Source organism: Solanum lycopersicum, chromosome 3, assembly GCF_036512215.1.
Source record: "Solanum lycopersicum chromosome 3, SLM_r2.1".
Taxonomy (NCBI): Eukaryota; Viridiplantae; Streptophyta; class Magnoliopsida; order Solanales; family Solanaceae; genus Solanum; species Solanum lycopersicum.
The window spans coordinates 65804871-65825637 of NC_090802.1; the positions used below are offsets into that span (position 1 = coordinate 65804871).

At 31.9% G+C, this 20767-nt stretch overlaps 4 protein-coding genes across 4 annotated transcripts; 2 read left to right on the plus strand and 2 right to left on the minus strand.

The window, feature by feature from the left end:
- Nucleotides 1-5328: 5328 nt before the first annotated feature.
- On the plus strand, nucleotides 5329-11757 carry LOC101265216 (homeobox-leucine zipper protein GLABRA 2). The gene is made up of 11 exons (XM_004235628.5): nucleotides 5329-5783; nucleotides 5973-6271; nucleotides 6669-6786; nucleotides 7168-7365; nucleotides 8079-8468; nucleotides 9122-9229; nucleotides 9459-9668; nucleotides 10362-10536; nucleotides 10624-10898; nucleotides 10995-11081; nucleotides 11167-11757. The coding sequence occupies exons 1-11, from the start codon at nucleotides 5700-5702 to the stop codon at nucleotides 11548-11550; spliced, it is 2328 nt and encodes a 775-aa protein (XP_004235676.1). The 5' UTR covers nucleotides 5329-5699; the 3' UTR covers nucleotides 11551-11757.
- A 1078-nt stretch (nucleotides 11758-12835) lies between these two features.
- LOC101264910 (small ribosomal subunit protein uS17c) lies at nucleotides 12836-14289 on the minus strand. The gene is made up of 2 exons (XM_004235627.5): nucleotides 13775-14289; nucleotides 12836-13286 (listed from the first exon to the last, which is right to left on the minus strand). Exon 1 carries the CDS (start codon nucleotides 14235-14237, stop codon nucleotides 13776-13778), a length of 462 nt encoding a protein of 153 aa, XP_004235675.1. The 5' UTR covers nucleotides 14238-14289; the 3' UTR covers nucleotides 12836-13286; nucleotide 13775.
- Nucleotides 14290-15352: 1063 nt separating this feature from the next.
- LOC101264609 (photosystem I reaction center subunit VI-1, chloroplastic) lies at nucleotides 15353-17100 on the plus strand. The gene is made up of 3 exons (XM_004235626.5): nucleotides 15353-15693; nucleotides 16361-16487; nucleotides 16787-17100. Exons 1-3 carry the CDS (start codon nucleotides 15563-15565, stop codon nucleotides 16964-16966), a joined length of 438 nt encoding a protein of 145 aa, XP_004235674.1. The 5' UTR covers nucleotides 15353-15562; the 3' UTR covers nucleotides 16967-17100.
- A 545-nt stretch (nucleotides 17101-17645) lies between these two features.
- Nucleotides 17646-20321, minus strand: KPP (pollen-specific kinase partner protein). The gene is made up of 7 exons (NM_001247230.1): nucleotides 20159-20321; nucleotides 19489-19605; nucleotides 19249-19403; nucleotides 19072-19146; nucleotides 18677-18937; nucleotides 18275-18595; nucleotides 17646-18062 (listed from the first exon to the last, which is right to left on the minus strand). The coding sequence occupies exons 1-7, from the start codon at nucleotides 20319-20321 to the stop codon at nucleotides 17646-17648; spliced, it is 1509 nt and encodes a 502-aa protein (NP_001234159.1).
- Between the last annotated feature and the right edge of the window lie 446 nt (nucleotides 20322-20767).

Here is a 20767-nt window from a genome sequence, read left to right on the forward strand (position 1 = left end):
TATACTTTCCACCTGTGTGTGGTAAACAAACATGTGGAGTTATAGTGCAGTAGCTACGAGTTTTCAGTAATTTTAACTTAAATTTTATATTCATTTCATTTAACATATGCACATAATTTATTTAAAAACCAATAGAATTATGATTTAGAACTCATAGGTTAAAAATCTATAGAACACAAATGGATGATAAATATTAGATCTCCATCCTCCAAAGAAAGTACCATATATATTGTATGAATGAGTCATACATACCACTTAAATGTGCGATATGATAATTGAAATTTCTCTATTCTCAATTAAATCTTTGAATTTATGTTTTTGAAATGAATAATTCGATAAATAATAATTGCATTGCATAAAATACAAAAAGGCTCGTAGTTAAAAGAATAATTCTCCTAACAGGCTCACATGACGTAGGTTAAAGACTGTGTGATGCATAATATACATCTTGAGATCCTAAGTAATTTGCATTCGCAAATTAAAAAGAGCAACGCTTCTAATAATCCTTTAGGTATTACCAAATTAAATGGACATTTTCATTAAAGTACTTTTTTGTAAAAAGATAATAATTAATATTTGTATTCCATTTATCATTATGAAAAGAAATGTATATATCTTATGTGTCTGGGACAGGAGATGTTAGTTTGATGCAAATTGGTAGCATTTAATCCTTACTCAAAGCAAAGAGAATAATGATTTGCAATCCATGATAAGGTATGTAGAAAGATTTTCCATTCCAATTTCTTAGTATCATCATTAATTTACAACTTTATGATGTTTCTTGCATTAACCGAAAAATAATAATAACGCTACTAACTATTATTGTGGTTAAGTGGTAAGTACTATTTTATCTTTAATTAAAAATTTCAGGCTCGAGTCTCTTTAGTCTGGAGTGCCTTTGTTAGGAAATGTTTTATTCTCAATATAAAATTTTTCAATATAAATTCAAATTTTTAGTCAGACTTCAATATGAAAAGACAAAAAAGAATACCCTTTATTGATCATTTATTCTTAGAAAAGGCTCCAAAAGACTCCAAAACCTTGATTCACAAGAAAGTAAAAAACCATGATACTTGGATTGACACTTGAAACTAAAGCAAACCAACAATCAAATGTACATAAACCGACCTAGTCCCATAAAACACAAAGGAACAAAAACATAAAGTTAATTTAAGCACCTAATTACAAGGTTTAATAATTTTTATTTTCATTCTTCATTGCAATCATTTTCATGTCGGTGAAAAATCAACTTTATACATAGGAAATTTTTTTACCTAACTCTTTAAATACCGTGGGTCATAAATTAGAGGTAATAAATATTTCGTAAAATTAATTAAGTTATATTATAGCTAGCCTGAAAATCATTACTAAATGTGAAATTGTAATTATGAATTTATGAATTTAAAAAATCATATAATCAATTCTAGTTGAATTCAATACAACATTTTCGCTCCGACCCCTAAATACAATTATTTATTACTTTCATATATCACACGGTCAAAATTGGAATAAAGTTTTAAGAAAATCTTGAAAAATTAAGGAATCTTGAAAGATTATTAGAAATTTTTTGGATACGACATTGAATTGAACCTTTGGACAATGACAAATTTGGCAATAACGTACCACCAGCAACGTCATGAGTTAAAATAAAATCATGCACATTAATCGGTTACTAACATGCAAAGGTGGTTGTGCCGACATATCAAAGAGAATCTTGAGTGTGTTTTTTCGATGTCAATTTGACTTGATATTATTCTTTTTAAGTTTTACTATTATATATATTGGTTTATTTATTTTGTTTATTTTATTATTTTGTTGTCGTTATTTTTATTTTTAATGTTGTTCTGACTACACTTTGGACACGAGCCCTATCGTAAGTCTCTTTATACCACAAAGGTAAACATAAGGTTTGGATCCAGTGGCGGAGCCACACTATGTTTAGGGGGTTCATCCGAACCTCCTTTGGCGAAAAATTATATTATTTTTATATGGTTTAAATAACTTTTTTAGGTATATATAGTAGATGTCGAACCCCCTTCAGTTATTTCGTAAGTCTATTTCTTCTTATTTTGAACCTCTTGTCGAAAATTCTGACTCCGTCTATGTTTGGATCCTGCTTATGAATTTACTTTGAATATATTATTCTTATTGAGTTTATTTTATTATTAGAGAAATGTTTACAATGAAACAACCCGTCTAAAAGGAAAGGAACCCTAGCAAACATTTGGATTTTAAAGTTTTCGCCCTAACCTAGGTAAGAAAATTGTTAGATCGTAGCTTGCTGCTGAAAAAACGTTGCTAGAGCGAGCTCTACCCCTCGTTGAACCACAAACTTTTACATAAGGTTGGAATATCTTACACCCTTTCCTGACTCATTTATAATATTACTTTGAATATATGAGTTCGGAACCTAAAGGGTACAAAATATTAACAAAAATTATAAAACGGTATATAAAATTTTATATCAACCAAAACGGTAAAATCGTTGCACCAACAGCGACTTACCCCACCGGAAAAAGCAAAATCGCTGCCTCTGCAGCGATTTTACCATTTTGGTTAATATAAAATTTTTTATACCGTTTTAATTTTTTTTTTAATATTTTGTACCCTTTAGGCTCCGGACTCTTGAATATATTGTTATTTTTCATATTCTAAGTTTAAATAATAGGCTTTTTTGCTTTAAGAATTTAAGTGTCCACTATTTCAATCAAATAAACTTAAGATGTACATTCAAATGATTTGGGATTTAAATACATTTCGTACAGTACAAATAGGACTAATTAATCAAAGCAAGTTGAAACGAATTTTAGAAACTGTACTACAATAATTTTAGCTATTGACTTAGAAATTTAAAAAATTGATTTTGTACCCTAGTATTTATATAGGTTATTAAAAGGTGACAAAAGAGTACCACTAAATACTAATGTCGGTTTGATTGTACAAATAATTAGGATACAGATAATAATTTATCAACCATATAAATATCCATCGTTCGATAGTGATATGAATACAATTCCTCTTTTATATACGTTGAATACATTCAGATTCAAATCTATATTATTGTGTAAATAAATTCCAAATAGCAATGACAATAAAAAAATAAATCATTAACCTACTTTTTAAATGTCTTATATCATGTTTGATATTGTGATGAAGTCCTAATTGATTTAAATTTGCAAAATACAATGAGAGAAGGATCCACTATTAAGACTTCTCTATTTTAAGATACGAACTTAAATTTTTAAGTTAAAAATTAAAAAAATTTATTTATCTTATCACGACTTAGAACAGTAAAACTTAGTAATAATATATATTGATATGACTTTTGGTGAGAAATTATGAAAGACAACAAACAAGTGATCTCCTAGCTAGGTCACGTGTCCATTAATGTGATTTATGAGTGAGGACCCATTGATTGGAACTTTCATACGTACATACTTTACTTCTTGAGCTATTAGCCACTTCTTGTTCATATTTTCAGGTTAAAATTTGCGTAGCCACCAACTCAATAACTCTTCATAGGTTCAAAAAGATATGCATATGAAAATTCATGGGTGTAAAATAAATATTCAACAAATAATAATAATAAAATCACATTACATAAATATTGCAATTAATTAGTCATAATGAAAATGATCATAATTTAAGAGTACTAAATCATTTTTATATAAGTCTATGGTGTATTTTTTACATGATTAAACATTGTAGAAAAATTAAATTAGGTCATGAATTTTAAATGTCTAAAACAATGTAAAATAAAGAATAAATATTCAATGTTATTGTCATTTCTTAGTGTTGCATTAATTTTTAGAAAGTCTTGCTTACTTATTTCTCCATCTAAGTACTAATAAAGTATATTGTTGGTTTTGTTTATTTGTCAACTCTAGCCCAAATATCTATAGAATCGATTAGATTGGTATTTGAATTTTTCCTTTTAGAAAATCTAAAATTCAATAAATAAATGAATAGGAGACTGACAATGAAAATCTCTTTCTTTGTTAGTATCGGTATTGATTTGATTTTGATTTGAGCCTTATGAAAGTTACTAATGTCTATGGACAATAAATTTAATTGGACTATGAAATATTCTAAGTTCCAAAAACTTAAAATGGTATGTTAAAAGATACTGAAAGTTATAAAAAAAATATAAGAAATATTTAAAAATTAAATATTAACCTTTTTTAATTAAAATCAAACCAAGCAAAGTATAATTAATTTTTCTCTCTAATAGAACCATTAGTTGATTTCTTTTTCCTAATTTGACCCGATTTATAATTCGACAATTTTTAGTTTGATTTTTAACCCCCGTTTTAACACCCTATATTAATAAACCCCCTTTTTAAAACCCTGTATATTCACCTAAATATTATGAGTTCAATTAACTCATCCCAAGCAACTCCTAATGACTATGGTTTTCTTCTGCCTTATGAGGCTACATATAAATTATAACTTAATTAATAAAAATTGCCTTCATTGGAGTAATTATTCTTATAAATAAGTAATTTCAACCCCACCCCCACTCCCCTTGTATGACTTGCAAAATTATTTTAGAAATTAGTTATATACTCGGTATGTGACGTTTGGTCAATTTATAGAGTAATGCTATTTATGATAATTTAAATTATCAAAAAATGAATATTTTTTTTTAAAAAGACATTTAAAAAAGAATTGCAATAAATTATTTGAACACATAATTTTGGAACCAAAACAATTAAAAAAATTAATGGTCTCCAACTTGGCGTTAATGTTAAATTAATGGGAGATTCACAAATCACAATTAATTACATTTTCTGAACACCCCTACTCCCACCTAGCTAGCACCGCATTTACATTTGAATTAATTACAAGTGGACAATCATGAACAAGATTATGGTTTTAGTGCACATGAAAACAAACTTTGTAGTAAATAGTTTTTTTTTATTTGTCAAATTTTATCTTAAAGAAATAATAATTAATATAATAAATTTTTATATTTCATCGTATTGATTAATTGAGTCTTAAACATATTTATTCATTATATATTTTTATAATTAATTCAATATTAATAAATTAGGAATATAATTAAAAAAATTCCTAAATTTGTTAAAAATGATAAAGAAAAAGAAAATTAAATTAGAAAATATTTAAGTAACCGTTCATTTCCCTCATTATAATTTATGTTACCCAACAATCTTGTTCATTGATGTTAAGTTACCCATTTTCTGCGTAAAGACAATTCAATTAAACTAGCAGATATTACTGTTGAATTTTTGTGTAGCAGTTCACACTAATTGTTGGGGAAACATTAATTATGCTTAAACCAATAACCAATTTTAATTCGTGACAAATAAATAATATTTTATTCTTAATCAAGCTAAGTATATGAATTTTTTTTCTTCTTAAATATGAATTTAAATTAATAAAATTTAAATGTAGTCTAATAATAAAAAGTTACTAGTAGTTGAAGAGCAAAATCACGTATCTAACAGTCAACTCCTACCAGCTCTCCCCCCTCCCCCTCCCCTCTTAGTTTGTTTTATATCCTTTAATTCATCTACACCCCACACTTTATCTCTCTTTCTTCTCCAATACACACAGTCCTACACTCAATAAACTCAGAGAAAAAAAATTAAAAATCAACATTCATCTTATATTTATGTCTCTGATGAATCTCTTTTAACCATAATCCAAATTCCTTTAACAGGATAATCACTACTGTCATGGGCGTTGTTGACATGTCAAATAATCCTCCTCCTCATGAGACCAAGGATTTTTTCCCCTCTCCAGCACTCTCTTTGAGTCTCGTAAGTTTTAATTTCCGTTTTGTTCATGAAATCGCTCTTCAAAGTTTTAATCAAAATAATATGTGTTGCAGTAGACTAGAATTTTATACGAAGAGATTCATCATTTGTTATATATGCAAAAGAAAAATTGATCGATTTCAATTTTCGGTTCTGAGAACATGTGTTTTCGATTGATTTGAATTTTTGAAGGCCGGAATTTTCCGAGATGGCGTCGGAGCAGGGAGTAGTGCCGGAAATATGGAAACGACGGAGGAAGTTGAGGAAGGAAGTGCGGCGGGGAGCAGAGGAGTTCGGCCGAGAGAAGAAACGTCGACGGTTGAGATTAGTAGTGAGAATTCAGAACCAATGAGATCACGTGGTTCAGATGATGATTTGGAGCATGATGATACTTGCAACGAAGACGAAGAAGATCCAAACAACAACAGTAAGAAGAAGAAACAGAAGAAATATCACAGACACACTGTTCAACAAATCAGAGAAATGGAAGCGTAAATTTCCATACAACTCCTCTAACTATTTTTTTTGTCTTAATTCACCGCTAGAAATTAAACGCTTCATTACAATTCTTCTATCATATTAATTTACTCAAAATAATTAGATTAACATTCATATACAAATGAATAATGAGCTGTTAGCTGGAATCAGTTGTGTTTTTTTAATTATTTTTTGAGAAGTTATGTCTGAATATATGAAAGTAGAATAAAACACAAGAAAATGATATCTTTTATGAGGAATAAGTTATCAGATCAAAATAGATGCATGCATAGAGGATTATGCGATGAATTAATGAATTAAAACATGCATGGTATAAATTAATGATTGAGTTCTGAATTTATTTTCATAGGAGAACAATTATGAGATAATTTAAAATATTTTATTTGACAGTTTATTCAAAGAGTCACCACATCCAGATGAGAAGCAAAGGCAGCAGCTCAGCAAGCAATTAGGTCTTCATCCAAGGCAAGTCAAATTCTGGTTTCAAAATCGGCGAACCCAAATAAAGGTACCGCAGTCATTTTTATTTTGATTTAGTTAATAGTTTTTGACTTTGATAGGAATTTTTTAAATTTATTTTGATTTATTAATCATGAAAAATTATTTTATTAAAAATACAATAAAATCTACAATCATTCTATTTGAACTTTTTTAGGGTGTGCTAGATTAACACATGTCAAATAATGTGTAACGAGAGAGTGCATAATACAACTTTATAAAAATAAATAGTGAAATAGTGAGGATCGAAGTAGTGAATCTTTATAGGATATGATTATAAATGCTCACAGACCGTACGTACACCCCAGGGACAATGTAATTTTTGTCCTGAGTCAAGTCTTGTCAGGTTTTGTTATTTTAATTATTCAAAATATTAAATTAATTTTTGCAGGCAATACAGGAACGCCATGAAAATTCATTATTAAAAGCTGAAATTGAAAAGCTTCGTGAAGAAAATAAGGGATTAAGGGGAAATTCAAAGAATCCTTCTTGTCCTAATTGTGGATTTGCTAGCTCTACCAATAATGCTCCTACTCTTCCTGCTGAAGAACAACAATTGCGAATCGAAAACGCCAGACTTAGGGCTGAGGTAATTTTAACATTCAGAATTTACGATCATAATTAAATTATTTAATTTTTAAAATTTTAATTATATCACATTATATATATACAAAATTGATGTTTATGTCAAATTGTGTCAATCAATTTCCATTTCATCAACAAGTTTAACGCGTTTCAAGACATCTAGCTTATTTTTTTTAACTATAAAAAGGGTTAAATCTATTATTTATTTATTTAAAAAGTGTGTGCTAAAAATTATTAACAAACCTATATATATTTCAAAAAAAGTAACTTCGAGGTACATGGCATTGGGCCAAGTTTTTATTTGAATGCTAAACACAAACAATTTTTTTTAAAAAAAAAATCTTTTTAACTTTTTAAGTGACAATAAGATTTGAATTTAAATATTTTTTTGATATCATAACAACTTGCATGAGCTAGTTACACTTTTCAATATGTATTTCCATCCTTTTAATTTTCTTTGAGTTGCTATTCTTTCTAATTCGTTTCAACGAGAATGTTTATTTTATTATTTGAAAATTCTTTAATTTTGAATTTTTACGTGACATATGTTTAAAATCATAAAATTCAAGGTTAATTTTCTGATTAAGCAAATACAAGGCAAATTACAACTCTTTAAATTAAAAGTTTTAATTATTTTCTTATGCTTTGCTTAAAGTCAATATCTAAACAAACAAATTGAACCGATTAAACATGATGGTTCTAATTTTATCAATGCAGGTTGAAAAGCTTAGGGCAGCATTGGGAAAATACCAAATAGGGACATCACCAAATAGTTCATCTTCATGTTCAGGAGGAAATGATGAAGAAAATAAAAGCGCTTTAGATTTTTACACAGGCATTTTTGGGCTTGAAAAACCAAGAATTATGCACATCGTTAATCAAGCAATGGAACAACTTCAAAAGATGGCTACTAGTGGTGAACCACTGTGGATTAAAAGCTTTGAAACTGGAAGAGAAATACTTAATTATGACGAATACACCAAGGAGTTTCCTCCTATAGACAAATCTGGGGACGTAAAATCTAAAATAATGGGTATTGAAGCTTCCAGAGACACAGGAATTGTATTCATGGAGCTCCCTCGACTTGTTCAGACTTTCATGGACGTAGTAAGTTATCCAATTATCCTTATTGAATGATCGTGAATTTAATTTTTATATACTCATCGTGTATCGACATAATTTTAGGGTTGAGGGCTTACATCGGAACAAAAGTAAAAGACTCATAAAAGTGGAAATTAACAAGATTAAATATAATTTGATCATTCTGACCGAAACAATTCTTTTTTTTTTTTTTGTAAATATAGAAACCAACAATGTAAATAAAATTTAAACTATCCAAGTCACCTGAAAAATGTCTACGAGTAACTCCCCATAAAAAAAAAAGCATTATATGTAATGTTCACAATAATACATATTATCAACAAAGATGGATTTACAGGGTTCAATTTTTAAGATATTTAGGATTGAGTCACTATAACATTAAAATTATTGATTTAATTTTAATATTTGTTAAATTTGTAATAGTAAGTTTCTACATATATATACACATATATATTTTTATTGAATTGAGAGTTATAAATTTAAACAAACCTGCACATCCACCCCCAATTAAAAATTATGTATGAACAATATATTTTTTAAATTGTGATCATTAATATTATCTTTTTCTAATTCTAGGGTTAGCACTTACATAGAAAATATAGATTAATAAAAAGGTATTAAATTGGGTAAACGTTAAATTTATTTTGTAATTGCTTCAGAATCAATGGAGAGAAATGTTCCCATCGATGATTTCAAAGGCAGCAACAGTAGACGTGATCTGCAATGGTACTGAAGGTGCTAACAGCTGGGATGGCGCAATTCAGCTAGTAAGTTACCTTATATTATTTCGTTTTTTTTTAATTATGACTATATGTATCAAATAAAAAAACATCTTCTTAAAAATATTTTGGGGTTAAGTATCACTCAGAACCTTAATTGAAATTTAAAATTTTGAATCCGCTTCTATTAAAGAAAAAAAAAAGAGTTTTGTGGAAGGACGATAATAAATGATTTTGTCAGTTTGTTCTTAAATGTGACATATTTTTTGGGGTAAAGATGTTTGCAGAGGTGCAGATGTTAACGCCAGTAGTGGGGACGAGAGAAGTGTATTTTGTGAGATATTGCAAACAAATGAGTGCAGCACAGTGGGGGATTGTGGATGTTTCTGTCGACAAAGTTGAAGCCAGCATTGACGCTTCTCTCCTTAAATGCAGAAAATTACCCTCAGGATGCATTCTACAAGAACAATCCAATGCACATTGCAAGGTCTCTTTCTTTCTAAACCCTAATTATTAGTTATATTCTCCTTTTGTCCAAAAATAATATTTGCCCTGAAATAAGTATAACTTTAGAAATTCACTTCTACTTATTTTCGACTATATTCTTATATTAAAAAAGACTTTTTTTTTCTATGGTCTTTGGATCTTAAGTTGGTGATTTTTACAACTTATATATGTCATGTTATACCGAGATGAATTTTTTTTTAGTTTTATTTTTTGTGTTTATAGTTTGATTAAGCATGAAGCGTACAAAAATAAAGAAATTCTTTTTGAGTTTGTAATTCTAAACTTAATGTTAGTATAAAATATCATCTTTAAATCTTGTAGTCTTAATTTTTAAACAAGTCACCCAAGATAATGAAATTAAATATAAAATGTGAAAATGAAAAAAAGACGCATAAAATTATAATAACGGATGTATTATACTTGGTGGTTGCAGTATATTCTATATTTTCTATACACAATGCTCTAAAGTTACTCACTGTGAGAAACTTTAATATAACCATTTTGGCAGATTGGATGAACATAAAACAAATAGCCCAAAAAAATGAGAAAATAGTTGGGTTGTGCTATGCATAAATATAAAATAAGGACAGTGTAGAATGTAGATGCTAATATTACCTCTAGTTATTATTTTTCACACTATCCATGCATAGAAGTTGAACGTTGTCATGTTCAGGTGACGTGGGTGGAACACTTGGAGTGCCAAAAAAACATAGTGGACTCTCTGTACCGTGTAACTGTCAACAGCGGCCAAGCTTTTGGCGCAAGGCGCTGGATGGCTACTCTTCAGCAGCAATGTGAGCGCCTCCTCTTCTTCATGGCAACCAACATTCCTACCAAGGACACTACTGGTAATTTATCAACACACTTCTTCTTTTCCACGTTGAATATTAGCTCGATTTTCATGACGAACTTTGGAAACTGTGTAAACGAATCAGGTGTTGCCACGCTTGCTGGTAGAAAAAGTATACTAACATTGGCACAAAGAATGACTAGGGGTTTCTACCGCGTACTTGGAGCTTCTAGTTATAATACATGGAACAAGATCCCTAGCAAAACTGGCCAAGAGGATATTAGGGTGATCTCTAGGAGGAACTTAACTGATCCTGGTGAACCCCAAGGCCTTATTCTCTGTGCTGCTTCTTCCATTTGGTTGCCTGTCTCTCGCAACGTCCTCTTTGATTTCTTGAAAGATGAAAACCATCGCCATGAGGTTAGTAAGTTCAATCAGCTCTTCAATTACATTTGTAGTTTCTACCATCTGAGATACCTTTGAGATTTTGACATTCTTAATGTTTTCTTATCGAAGTGGGATGTCATGTCTAATGGAGGTCCAGTGCAATCCGTTGCAAATTTAGCAAAAGGTCAAGACAAAGGAAATGCAGTCTCAATCCAAGTAAGTACCTCTCAGAGAAAACGTTTTGGTTTACCTCTCAATCCTTCTTTGTGATTGAATGTTTGGAACTGTGAATTCTATTCAGGCAGTGAAATTAAGAGAAAACAACATGTGGATCCTTCAAGATACAAGCACCAATGCTTATGAATCCGCAGTGGTTTATGCCCCAGTGGACATTGCAGGCATGCAATCTGTTATAACAGGTTGTGACTCTAGTAATATTGCTGCGTTACCTTCGGGATTCTCGATCCTCCCTGATGGTCTAGAGTCGAGGCCTTTTGTTATCACTTCTAGACCAGAGGACAGAAGTTCAGAAGGAGGATCCTTGCTAACAGTTGCTTTTCAGATTCTAACTAGCAATTCTACAACAGCAAAACTTTCTAAGGAGTCGGTAGAATCCATCAACAACCTTTTGTCGTGTACGTTGCACAAAATCAAGACAAGATTCCAATGTGACAATGGATATTAGTTCTTCTAGGTAGAGAGATGCTAATTTCATTATACAGATTATATAGTTTTCCTCCATCCTTTTCATCTGAATAGACTGATGAAAAGGATTCAGGAACAACGCGTTCTTACCCCGTTATTGTAATTCCCCTCCCATCCAGATAGTAAAGGAAACTCGTTCAAACACAAAAGTTTACATACTATAAGAATTTTCCTACTCTCATGTTAATTTTCTTTCCTTCTCTTCTTCATGCTTTATGTTCTATGTGCAGTGAATTTAAAGATTAACGTGTTCACATCCCCCACTCCCTCCTTTTCTCGTAATGGCTTAGAATCAACCAACAATCACGTACCCAATGCAATACCACTAGTCGGGTCTAGGAAGGGTAGGATATATGCAGACCTTACCCCTACCTTTTTGGGGTAGAGAGGCTGCACTTAGAATCAACCAAGTTATATCAAACTGGATATAAGAAATGAAGAGCACCTACAACATTTTGCCAAATAAAGCATATCGAGAAAGTACTAAAACGTCAACAAATTATAAACAAACAACTTTTATGCTTAAATCAGGCAGTGAAGCTACAAGGTGGACAAAAAGGACAGATTTACCCATTTTTCTGTAATTCAAAATATGGAATACCAGGTTTGCGCTTTAAATCTGGACCGAAAAGGGGATTTTTGAGGTGCATTCTTAAGGAATGGTTTTTTTTTTTCATCACTAGAGTTCAGGGCTTTCAAACAAATCTCAGGCATGTCAAGTTCTTTTAGAAAAAAGATGTTAAGTACACAGGAGTAACTTAAGCTTCATCGAATGTTTGTTGCCTCTTAAATGATATATGCAGATAGTGTGTATGATGCATCCCCTTATCCAGGTTCAAAATATGAGAGTCAAATGATGATATGCCCATTGATGCAGCTTCCTCTTTGCTTGTTGCTAAGGCATTGACGGTGAAAAGAGGAAAAAAATTATCTCTCACGGGTGCAAAGATGAACAGCATTTACGCATATGAATCTGATAAAAGATCTAGCTAAAGTAGCAAAGCTTCTTGACTGCGCTAGAGCAAAAACTTGATCAAAATATCCTAATCTACATAAATCAATCATTATGATAAATTGTTGCCTAGAGCATATTGTCTCTTATGATCATAGACTAACCTTCTATCCAAGAGCTGGAAAATTAATGTTCCGAAGATAATTATACTCAAGTAAAACACATAGCATACCATTAATACAAATTTCTTGGCAAAACAAAGACACTGTCTCAATGCCAGTCTCTCCGCCAAGATAAAGGCAACCACCCAATCTATGAATAATATTTTCCAATTACAAGAAGAAAATATGAAAATGTTATCATGGATTATACATCTTAGGTTTCATATGGTTCATTCTTGCAGCCAGGGAAAAATCAAAAGGACAAAGCAACCTTCAGAAGACACATTTTCAGATAATTATCACTAATATTATCTCTTAGTGGCATGATATGTGTTAACAACGTTGGTCAAGCAATTCATTTGTACATTTTTATAGTCCCAAATCCCAATCAATACAGAAGCAGAAAATGACATTGCAAGCTGACTAATCGAAGTTGAACTTCTGTTATACCTAAAACTGGACCAGTACATGACCATCAAGTTCTGATATTCTTGCACCATCAAAAAGTCACTAATTTCCTCAATTGATCTTGTTCACTAATCCACATGAATCGCAAGAATTATGCACACATTCAACTATTTAGTTAGAACTCCAATACACTGCCTGTAAAATGAAGAAGCAAAATTCTAAGTTTCCCAAGGGAAGCTAATTCAAAGTTTTTGTCTTTGAATCTCTGAAATTTGAAATCCACAAAGAACACTTCAGCTACATTAATAACTCACTACGATATGGTTCAATAATCAGAGACAGAGCCATGATTTCATTGAGGAGGTTCAAAATCCGTAGAAATAGGTAGTCGAAGGGGTTCGACATCTACCATATATATATATACATATAAACTTATTTTAACCATGTATAAATAATATAGTTTAATTCCGGGTCAGGTCTAATAAAGTAGAATTCGAGGTTCACAGATAAAAGAGGATAAAATTAGCAACAACTACAAAAGCAACAATCACCATTGAAATCTAGTAATAAACTCATTATCATCTAAAAATCAGTCAATTAAAAATACATGATTATCATGAAAACATAACAGAAACCAACAGACAAACAAAAAGAAACTGAACAGTACAAAAGAAAGCTCTCACTCTAACTCGTCTGCAGAGATTCAAGCGGAAGCCCAAGTTCCTGATTCTCTTCCTCCTTAACCTTGGTCTGGTTCCTCGGTGGTACAGGTATAGCAACGAAGGTCTTGGTCTTACTAATGGGCCTACTCTTTTCAAGCTGAACATAATCCCCAACTTGAAATTGGTTCAATGGGTCATGAGCTTGGTACTTCTTCTTCTTCCTAACCCTACGTTTGTACTTTGGGTGAGGAGCAAGACGAGTAACTTCCACAGAAACGGTTTTGTCGTTTGTGGAGCAGACGACTCTGCCTTGCATTGATCTCATGGCTCGAATTGGAGGCAGGAAAGCAGGTGGAGAAGGTTTTTGGGAAGTGATAGAGGATGAGGGTGTGGAGAGACGAGAAAGAGAAGAGGAGCCATGGAGAAAAGGGGTGGAAATGGTGAGGGATTTGAATTGAGAGAGAAGAGGAGAAGTTACAGACATTGTGTGAGGATAACACAAAAGAGATGAGGGAAAGAGGAAGGATATAGATATATACCCTTTTTCTTGATTTTTTTTTTTAATTGCCTTTAAAATGTTAGGTTAATTACATTTGATACCCCTACAGTATGATTCAATTTCAAATACATCCTCTATATTATAAGATCAAACACTTGCATCCTCACATATTATGAATATCTCATGCTTACCCCCTCTATGAGATATATTTTCTTTTCTTATTTTAACAACTATTTAATGACATCATTTCCATTTTATTTTTGTTGGGTTTCACTTAACATATTATTTTGAAGGAAAGTCAACTGAAACTTAGTACATAACTTTAAGGAATACAATTTAATAAATATAATAAAAAAAATTTAATTTCTTAAATTTTTATTTCTGATTAAATAGTATCACGTAAATTGAGATGATGAGTACAATTATTAAAAAGACCAATCCAGAGATGCAGTTGAATTCCCTTCTTATAAGATATTCTTTTATTTTATTACATTTGAACTATTGAATTTTCATAGTATAAGATTTCCTTTTCTTTTTTTTGTTATATTTGAACTACTGAATTTTCATGGTTTAAGATGTTTATAAGCATATTGATGTAGAGAGCATGTGAGTCGATCCTCTAGGTGATCTTACTGAGTATTCAACAAGACTCCAGCCAGTAGTCTCTACCCAACTTGTTGAATTTCTTTCGTATAAGAAAAATTATACTAAAGCGAAGAAAGGACATTTAAATTTTAAAATTATTTTATATAAATAATAATAAATAAATAAATTTTATAAGTAGGATTTGTAAAAGGTAAAAACAAATCTTATCTCTATTGGGGAATAATCAAGTCTTAACAATCTGAAATCATTGTCCACGTCTTAAGATATCGAGTGAAATTTTATTGATAGTAATTTTTTTAAGTATTCAATTGTAGCATGCTTTTATCCGAGACATATTTCAACAATAGGAAAACACGAATATATATAACTTTCTAATGCTTAAATTGTTTTAAATTCCGTATTTTTTTAATTTAAATTTCATATTCAATCAAATACTATCATATTAATATCTATTTAATGGTATAATAACCTACTGAACGTTTTTTTAAAAAACCACAAAGGATAGGCTTATCCAGTCTACGACACGTGTCCCCATACTAGTGGAATTTTAATATCTAGAAAGATACCCAATTTGCCATATGTCCTGTTTGGATCCACCCAAAAAGATCAAAAACCGAAACGTATCGACATTTGTGCCAATTGCCAGCCCAAAATTTGAAGTCTGAAAGTAGTAGTTTCTGTTTAGTTTGTTGAAGTGAAAAGCCATGGCATCTTTGGCAACCCTTGCTGCAGTGCAGCCAACTACCAACATCAAGGGCCTAGCTGGAAGTTCAATCACTGGAACTAAGCTTCATCTCAAATCATCTCGTCTCAATTTTAACCGCACTAAATTCAGGTAATAAAGTCATGCCTTCTTTACTTAATTGTGATTTCCAATCGATAATTACACTTCAATTTACTTAATTATATCTCTAATACGTCTACTCGTGTGTGGTCTATCTCTTTTTTCTGAGCCGAACATAGTAGCATTTGATAGTGGATGATGGCGTGACTTAACTAGAGGCGGAGTCACGATTATTAGTTTATGAGTTTCAAAACCACAATCTTTATAGCTTATTCGCAGCTTTAGAGCTGGTTCCATTCTCACATCGTCTAAAAGCTTAAGCCATTAGTGAAAACGTAAGTTTTTATGAAAGGAAAAAGGCTCAAATATGCTATAAAACTATTAGAAATGACTCATCTATGTCATCTATTAAAAGTTTGGCTCATTTATGTTATCGTCATTACAAAAAAAAAGAAAAAATCTTTCTCATCAAGAAAACTTTTTCAAAGTAAAACACAATCATAGTAGAATCTAGATAAAGTAAGAAGTTCAGAGTGAATGTCTTTGTTAGTTATGTTGGTTTGGAGTTTAATTTAGTTGATCTAACAAAAGAAGAAGGTAAAAAGATTTAAGTTACTCTGTTCATATAGGCACTGAAAAGGGGGTTGAATGATGCTGGATGTATTTATTGCTTATATGCATAAGCTGTGATGAGACTAATTACATGTTTGTATAATAGGGCTTGTTCTGTAGTTGCCAAATATGGTGACAAGAGTGTATACTTTGATTTGGAGGATTTGGGCAACACAACTGGCCAGTGGGACTTGTATGGATCAGATGCACCTTCACCATACAACTCTCTTCAGGTACTTTATTTTTGTCTGCATAGTTGATGAATAACTCATGTAATACACAGCTTTTGATCCGTTTTGTAAGTTCGATGTATCAGTGTTTGGTACTTCAGTTGACATTTTTCATAACCTGTTTGGGAAAACAGTTGGAGTGCCATAAGATAACGTACTAATATCGATGATTTCCATAACCTTTGGGAACAGTGCACTTCAAAATTATGATCTAATGAATGTGAAACAATCAAGTGTACTGTTCTAATGAGGCTGCACATACTGATTAGTAAACGTGTTGCCTGTTGTTTTGTGTTTTGTAGAGCAAGTTTTTTGAGACATTTGCTGCTCCATTCACCAAGAGAGGTCTGTTGCTCAAATTCTTGATATTGGGAGGTGGCTCTACCCTCGCCTACTTCAGTTCCACAGCATCAGGGGATATCCTACCAATCAAGAAAGGTCCACAACTTCCACCTAAGCTCGGGCCACGTGGCAAGATCTAATTGCTTTTCGACTCAATTCTCAACTTTCAATTTGTAATTGATGTATGTGCCCCCAGTTTGTGTAAGTATAATTGAAGACTTCCCATTACTACAATTTTATATCTTATGGTGAATTTGTAGCATTTGCTTTCTTACTTGGTTGATGCCTTCTGATAGTCTACACTCTACTCAGATAATTGAGATAACTATTAGTATTTGTTTATATATTCTCACCTATACTTTCTTCAGTTGAATTAAAGGGAATTAAGATGATAGTAATTTAGTTTGAAGGGGAAATGTGGGAGGGGATTACTAGATAGGGAATTGAACCTTACCAACAAGGTGGAAAGTTCGCTTCTAAACTGCAAATCGGATAGACCACATATAAACTACAGATCATATTTATTAATAGATCTGAAAAACCAGAGGTTATAAAAGTTATAAGGTCAGCAATTCTCAGTGTTGTTCAACAACAAAGCGACAACGTGTACTGAGTAAACCGTTTAAAGAACTGCCACAGACCCATTAGGTCTACTAACTTATCCCTACTTACAAAAGGAATGACTTTAGTGAAATCCTACATTGGTTTGATTCATCTCGATATGTACACTTGACGCTGAGCTTTCTTAATCTGATGAAACTCTGTCCACTCAGTCCTTGCCTCTGATAATTCAATCATTATATTCTGCTGTGAAGTCATTTAGTGGCGTGCTGTTGGACTTCTGGAACCAGTTAAATTCTCTAGGTAAGAAACTCTCTTGTTAGTAACTATATTTGGAGGTTTGCTTAGAAGCTTTGCATCACTTTCTTTTGATCGGATTTCTTCCTTCGTATCTTTCTCCGTGTCTTCATCTCCTTCTCCCCAACCCATGAAATCCAGCAGTGTCATTGAATTAGGTGTTTCTGCAGAACTAAGCTTCTCTACTTCTTCCTTATCATTAAACATTCCATCTGATACTCCCAATGAATCTCCCATTGGAAACCTCTTTACTTCTGCATTTGAAGGATCGTGGGCCAGATCATCTGCCTGCATTACATCTTCAATTCGCGACATGACTGTGAATGCCCTACTTTCAATTATTCTTGAATAGCTTTCTAAAATGGCTTGCCCGATATCCTGTAAGATGAAAAAGATAATAGATTATGATCTTCTGAAGTCCAAGAACTGGTTTTTCTATCAGGTTGAATCCTTCTGTGAAGTCATTACGTAATCATAGAAGAAGCAATGAAACAAAGTTGCGAAGCAAGAAAAAACATATGGATGTTCTGAAGCATTTTGTAAATTTACATCAGTAAAATGGAAAGATAATCAACACGGGGCCTTCTTACTCTGTTGTACTGAATTTTGCTTATGTCTAGTGATGATTGAGGAATTCCAGGGAACCGATGCTTAAGAATAAGAAGGATAGTTTCTGCTCTGTCTTCAAATAATTCTCTTTTCTCCATACTAACGGCTGAACTCCAGGTTGACTTCCCATCTTTTGCTGTCATCTTTCTTCTCCAAATAACTACGGAAGCTTCAATTCTGTTCTTGAGGTCTAGAATTTTATGTTCAGAGGACAAGTCCATAGTTGAAAGGAAGTAATCCGGATCAAAGTATTCATCCGTGATGCTCCTGTATATCGAGTCTCCAAGGCTCGCTCTCCCATTCTGAACACACACACAAAAGAGTATCATAAGCTTCCGGTTAGCTAAACTGATGAAATTCTAGATTTCAAAACTTTCTTGTACCTTGGGTAAGGATTCTATATAATTTTCAGGAACCTCCATCTCTGTAAGAACTTGAGCATTTATGGCGAGGGCTGCTTTATGAACTTGGTTCACCGAATCTTTCTGAAATTGCAGCCATTTCCTAGTAGTATCGGACAAACCATTAGGAGGAACCTTAGGGGTAGGTATCCACCATTTATCATCTTTCCTGGCAGTTTTACCTTCATCATCTTTGGATGTATAACAGATTTCTGTTTGGTCTTTAAAACTATCTAAACAATCCTGTTTGTTGTAAAACCAAACATAAGCATAATTAAGAGTAAACTGCATTATTTAAAATGACATAAGCTAACCAAAAAAAAAAACACAGAGAAATGAAAAGCAATGCAAAGAAAGAAAAGAAGTTTTCTCCCTACCAGAAGCATTGTATCTAGCTTACGCAATGCGGGAATGTTCATTTGAAGATCAGTTCTCTGCTTTGTCACCATAATCTGAAAAAATTAAGCATTTGATGCTTTTGTTAGTTTGTTTTATATTAATATAAATGACAGATGTGAAGAGGAATTTCGAGTTAGAGACAGATGTATGTATACCTCCATAATTGTTCCGTCTTTTGATTTTTGTTTAGAAGCAACAAATTCAACAATATAATCTGTAACAGATAAAAGCCAATCAATTTCTTTTCTCCACTTGGCTTTAGTCTCTGGTTGCATGGGTTCTAATCTCTTCTGTTCCCCAAACGCTGAAGCTGTGTTTTGTGAAAAGAAACAAAACAATCACAAGTCAAAACAATGAAACCTTCAAATGATCTCTGTAGAAAAAAATTCAGATACCTGCAAGGTTTGTAATTGCATTTGATAGCGCCAATGCTGATGAAACACCCTTTCCTCCGCCAGACATATCCTCACCAAGGAGCAACTTGGCAAATTTTTCCTTCATCAGCTCCATATCTGAGTATCAATTACAAGAGCTCGTTCGTCAACAAAAAAGAAGACTAAAAACAACAATACATGATAATAGAAATCCATTCAAAATCATTTCAGCTAAAAAAAAAGAACTCCAATAAACCCCAAATCTGGCAATATATTCTGTCATGTCTATATAGCCTTGCAAGCAAGGTGAACCTAAAGGAAGCAAGGGGTCTGTCTGAACCTCTTTTGCTAAAAAAATTACATCATATATACAAGCAATTCTTTTTCTTTTCATATAACATATATTGAATTTCCTTGGCTTCCTCTTGTGTTTGTTTCTTTGTACTTTATATCACCTTAGTGAAAATGCGAACTTTGTCATTAATGGCAAAAATAAAAGCACAACAATTTCTTTTTGTCATGGGAAGATAAAATTGAATGTTTTTGCTAATTTTCAAAATTATAACTTTTTTTTTTATCAAGTTGAAACCGGAACGAAACGATGTTATCCAAATTCCTTTGAAAACTTAGCTTTTAAGTTTTTTCACATTTAAAGATAAAATGTTTCAAAGAGATGAAGATAATGACTTGCCTGAAGGTGGGCTGTTCTCTTTGACGATAGCAGAGGCTGAATCGTCTGCTTTATTAATATTACGTGCCTTGATGGTCTCTTTACGGGTAAGTTTCCACCCATTACTATTTTGAGGTTCAACAGCAGGAATCTCTAATTTCTCTTCCTCTACTGCTCGAACCATAATGGCTGATTCAAGCAAAATAAATAAATAACAAATAATATAATGACGAACTTCGAGACCATAAAACAGAAAATATGATATGGAGATGATGAACAAAATGGACAGAGGGGTTCAGCAGGCGCAGATGGGAAGAGAAAAAAAGAGGCAAGTTTTGTTTGTTGTTTTTGTTGATGGAGAATGAGGAGGAGTCTTTGATGTTAGGCTCTCTGTTTTTGTGAATGGTTGAGAGAACGTGGGGTGCATGTTTTTTTCTACAATGAAGGATGAAGACAGGTCATTTCTCTTCTAAATTTTTAAAATTTCAATTAAATAGAATTGTAAACTTTCGGCTCTACACTATTTTTAGAATGTGTAATTTTGGTATCGACACTAATTTTTTACAAGTATATTACCTCAAATGTGCATGGTATTAAATTTTGAGACGGTTAATAATTTTAAATATTTAT

Excerpts from the sequence above, each read along its gene's own strand:
- LOC101265216 (XM_004235628.5), top strand. The coding sequence starts at position 5,700 with ATGGGCGTTGTTGACATGTCAAATAATCCTCCTCCTCATGAGACCAAG. Across the intron at positions 5,784-5,972 it reads CAGCACTCTCTTTGAGTCTC|GCCGGAATTTTCCGAGATGG; the intron begins GTAAGTTTTAAT and ends GAATTTTTGAAG. Across the intron at positions 8,469-9,121 it reads TTCAGACTTTCATGGACGTA|AATCAATGGAGAGAAATGTT; the intron begins GTAAGTTATCCA and ends TAATTGCTTCAG.
- LOC101264910 (XM_004235627.5), bottom strand. The coding sequence starts at position 14,237 with ATGTCTGTAACTTCTCCTCTTCTCTCTCAATTCAAATCCCTCACCATT.
- LOC101264609 (XM_004235626.5), top strand. The coding sequence starts at position 15,563 with ATGGCATCTTTGGCAACCCTTGCTGCAGTGCAGCCAACTACCAACATC. Across the intron at positions 15,694-16,360 it reads TTTAACCGCACTAAATTCAG|GGCTTGTTCTGTAGTTGCCA; the intron begins GTAATAAAGTCA and ends TTTGTATAATAG. Across the intron at positions 16,488-16,786 it reads CACCATACAACTCTCTTCAG|AGCAAGTTTTTTGAGACATT; the intron begins GTACTTTATTTT and ends TGTGTTTTGTAG.
- KPP (NM_001247230.1), bottom strand. The coding sequence starts at position 20,321 with ATGGTTCGAGCAGTAGAGGAAGAGAAATTAGAGATTCCTGCTGTTGAA. Across the intron at positions 19,606-20,158 it reads AGAGAACAGCCCACCTTCAG|ATATGGAGCTGATGAAGGAA; the intron begins GCAAGTCATTAT and ends ATTGATACTCAG. Across the intron at positions 18,596-18,676 it reads ATATAGAATCCTTACCCAAG|AATGGGAGAGCGAGCCTTGG; the intron begins GTACAAGAAAGT and ends GTGTGTGTTCAG.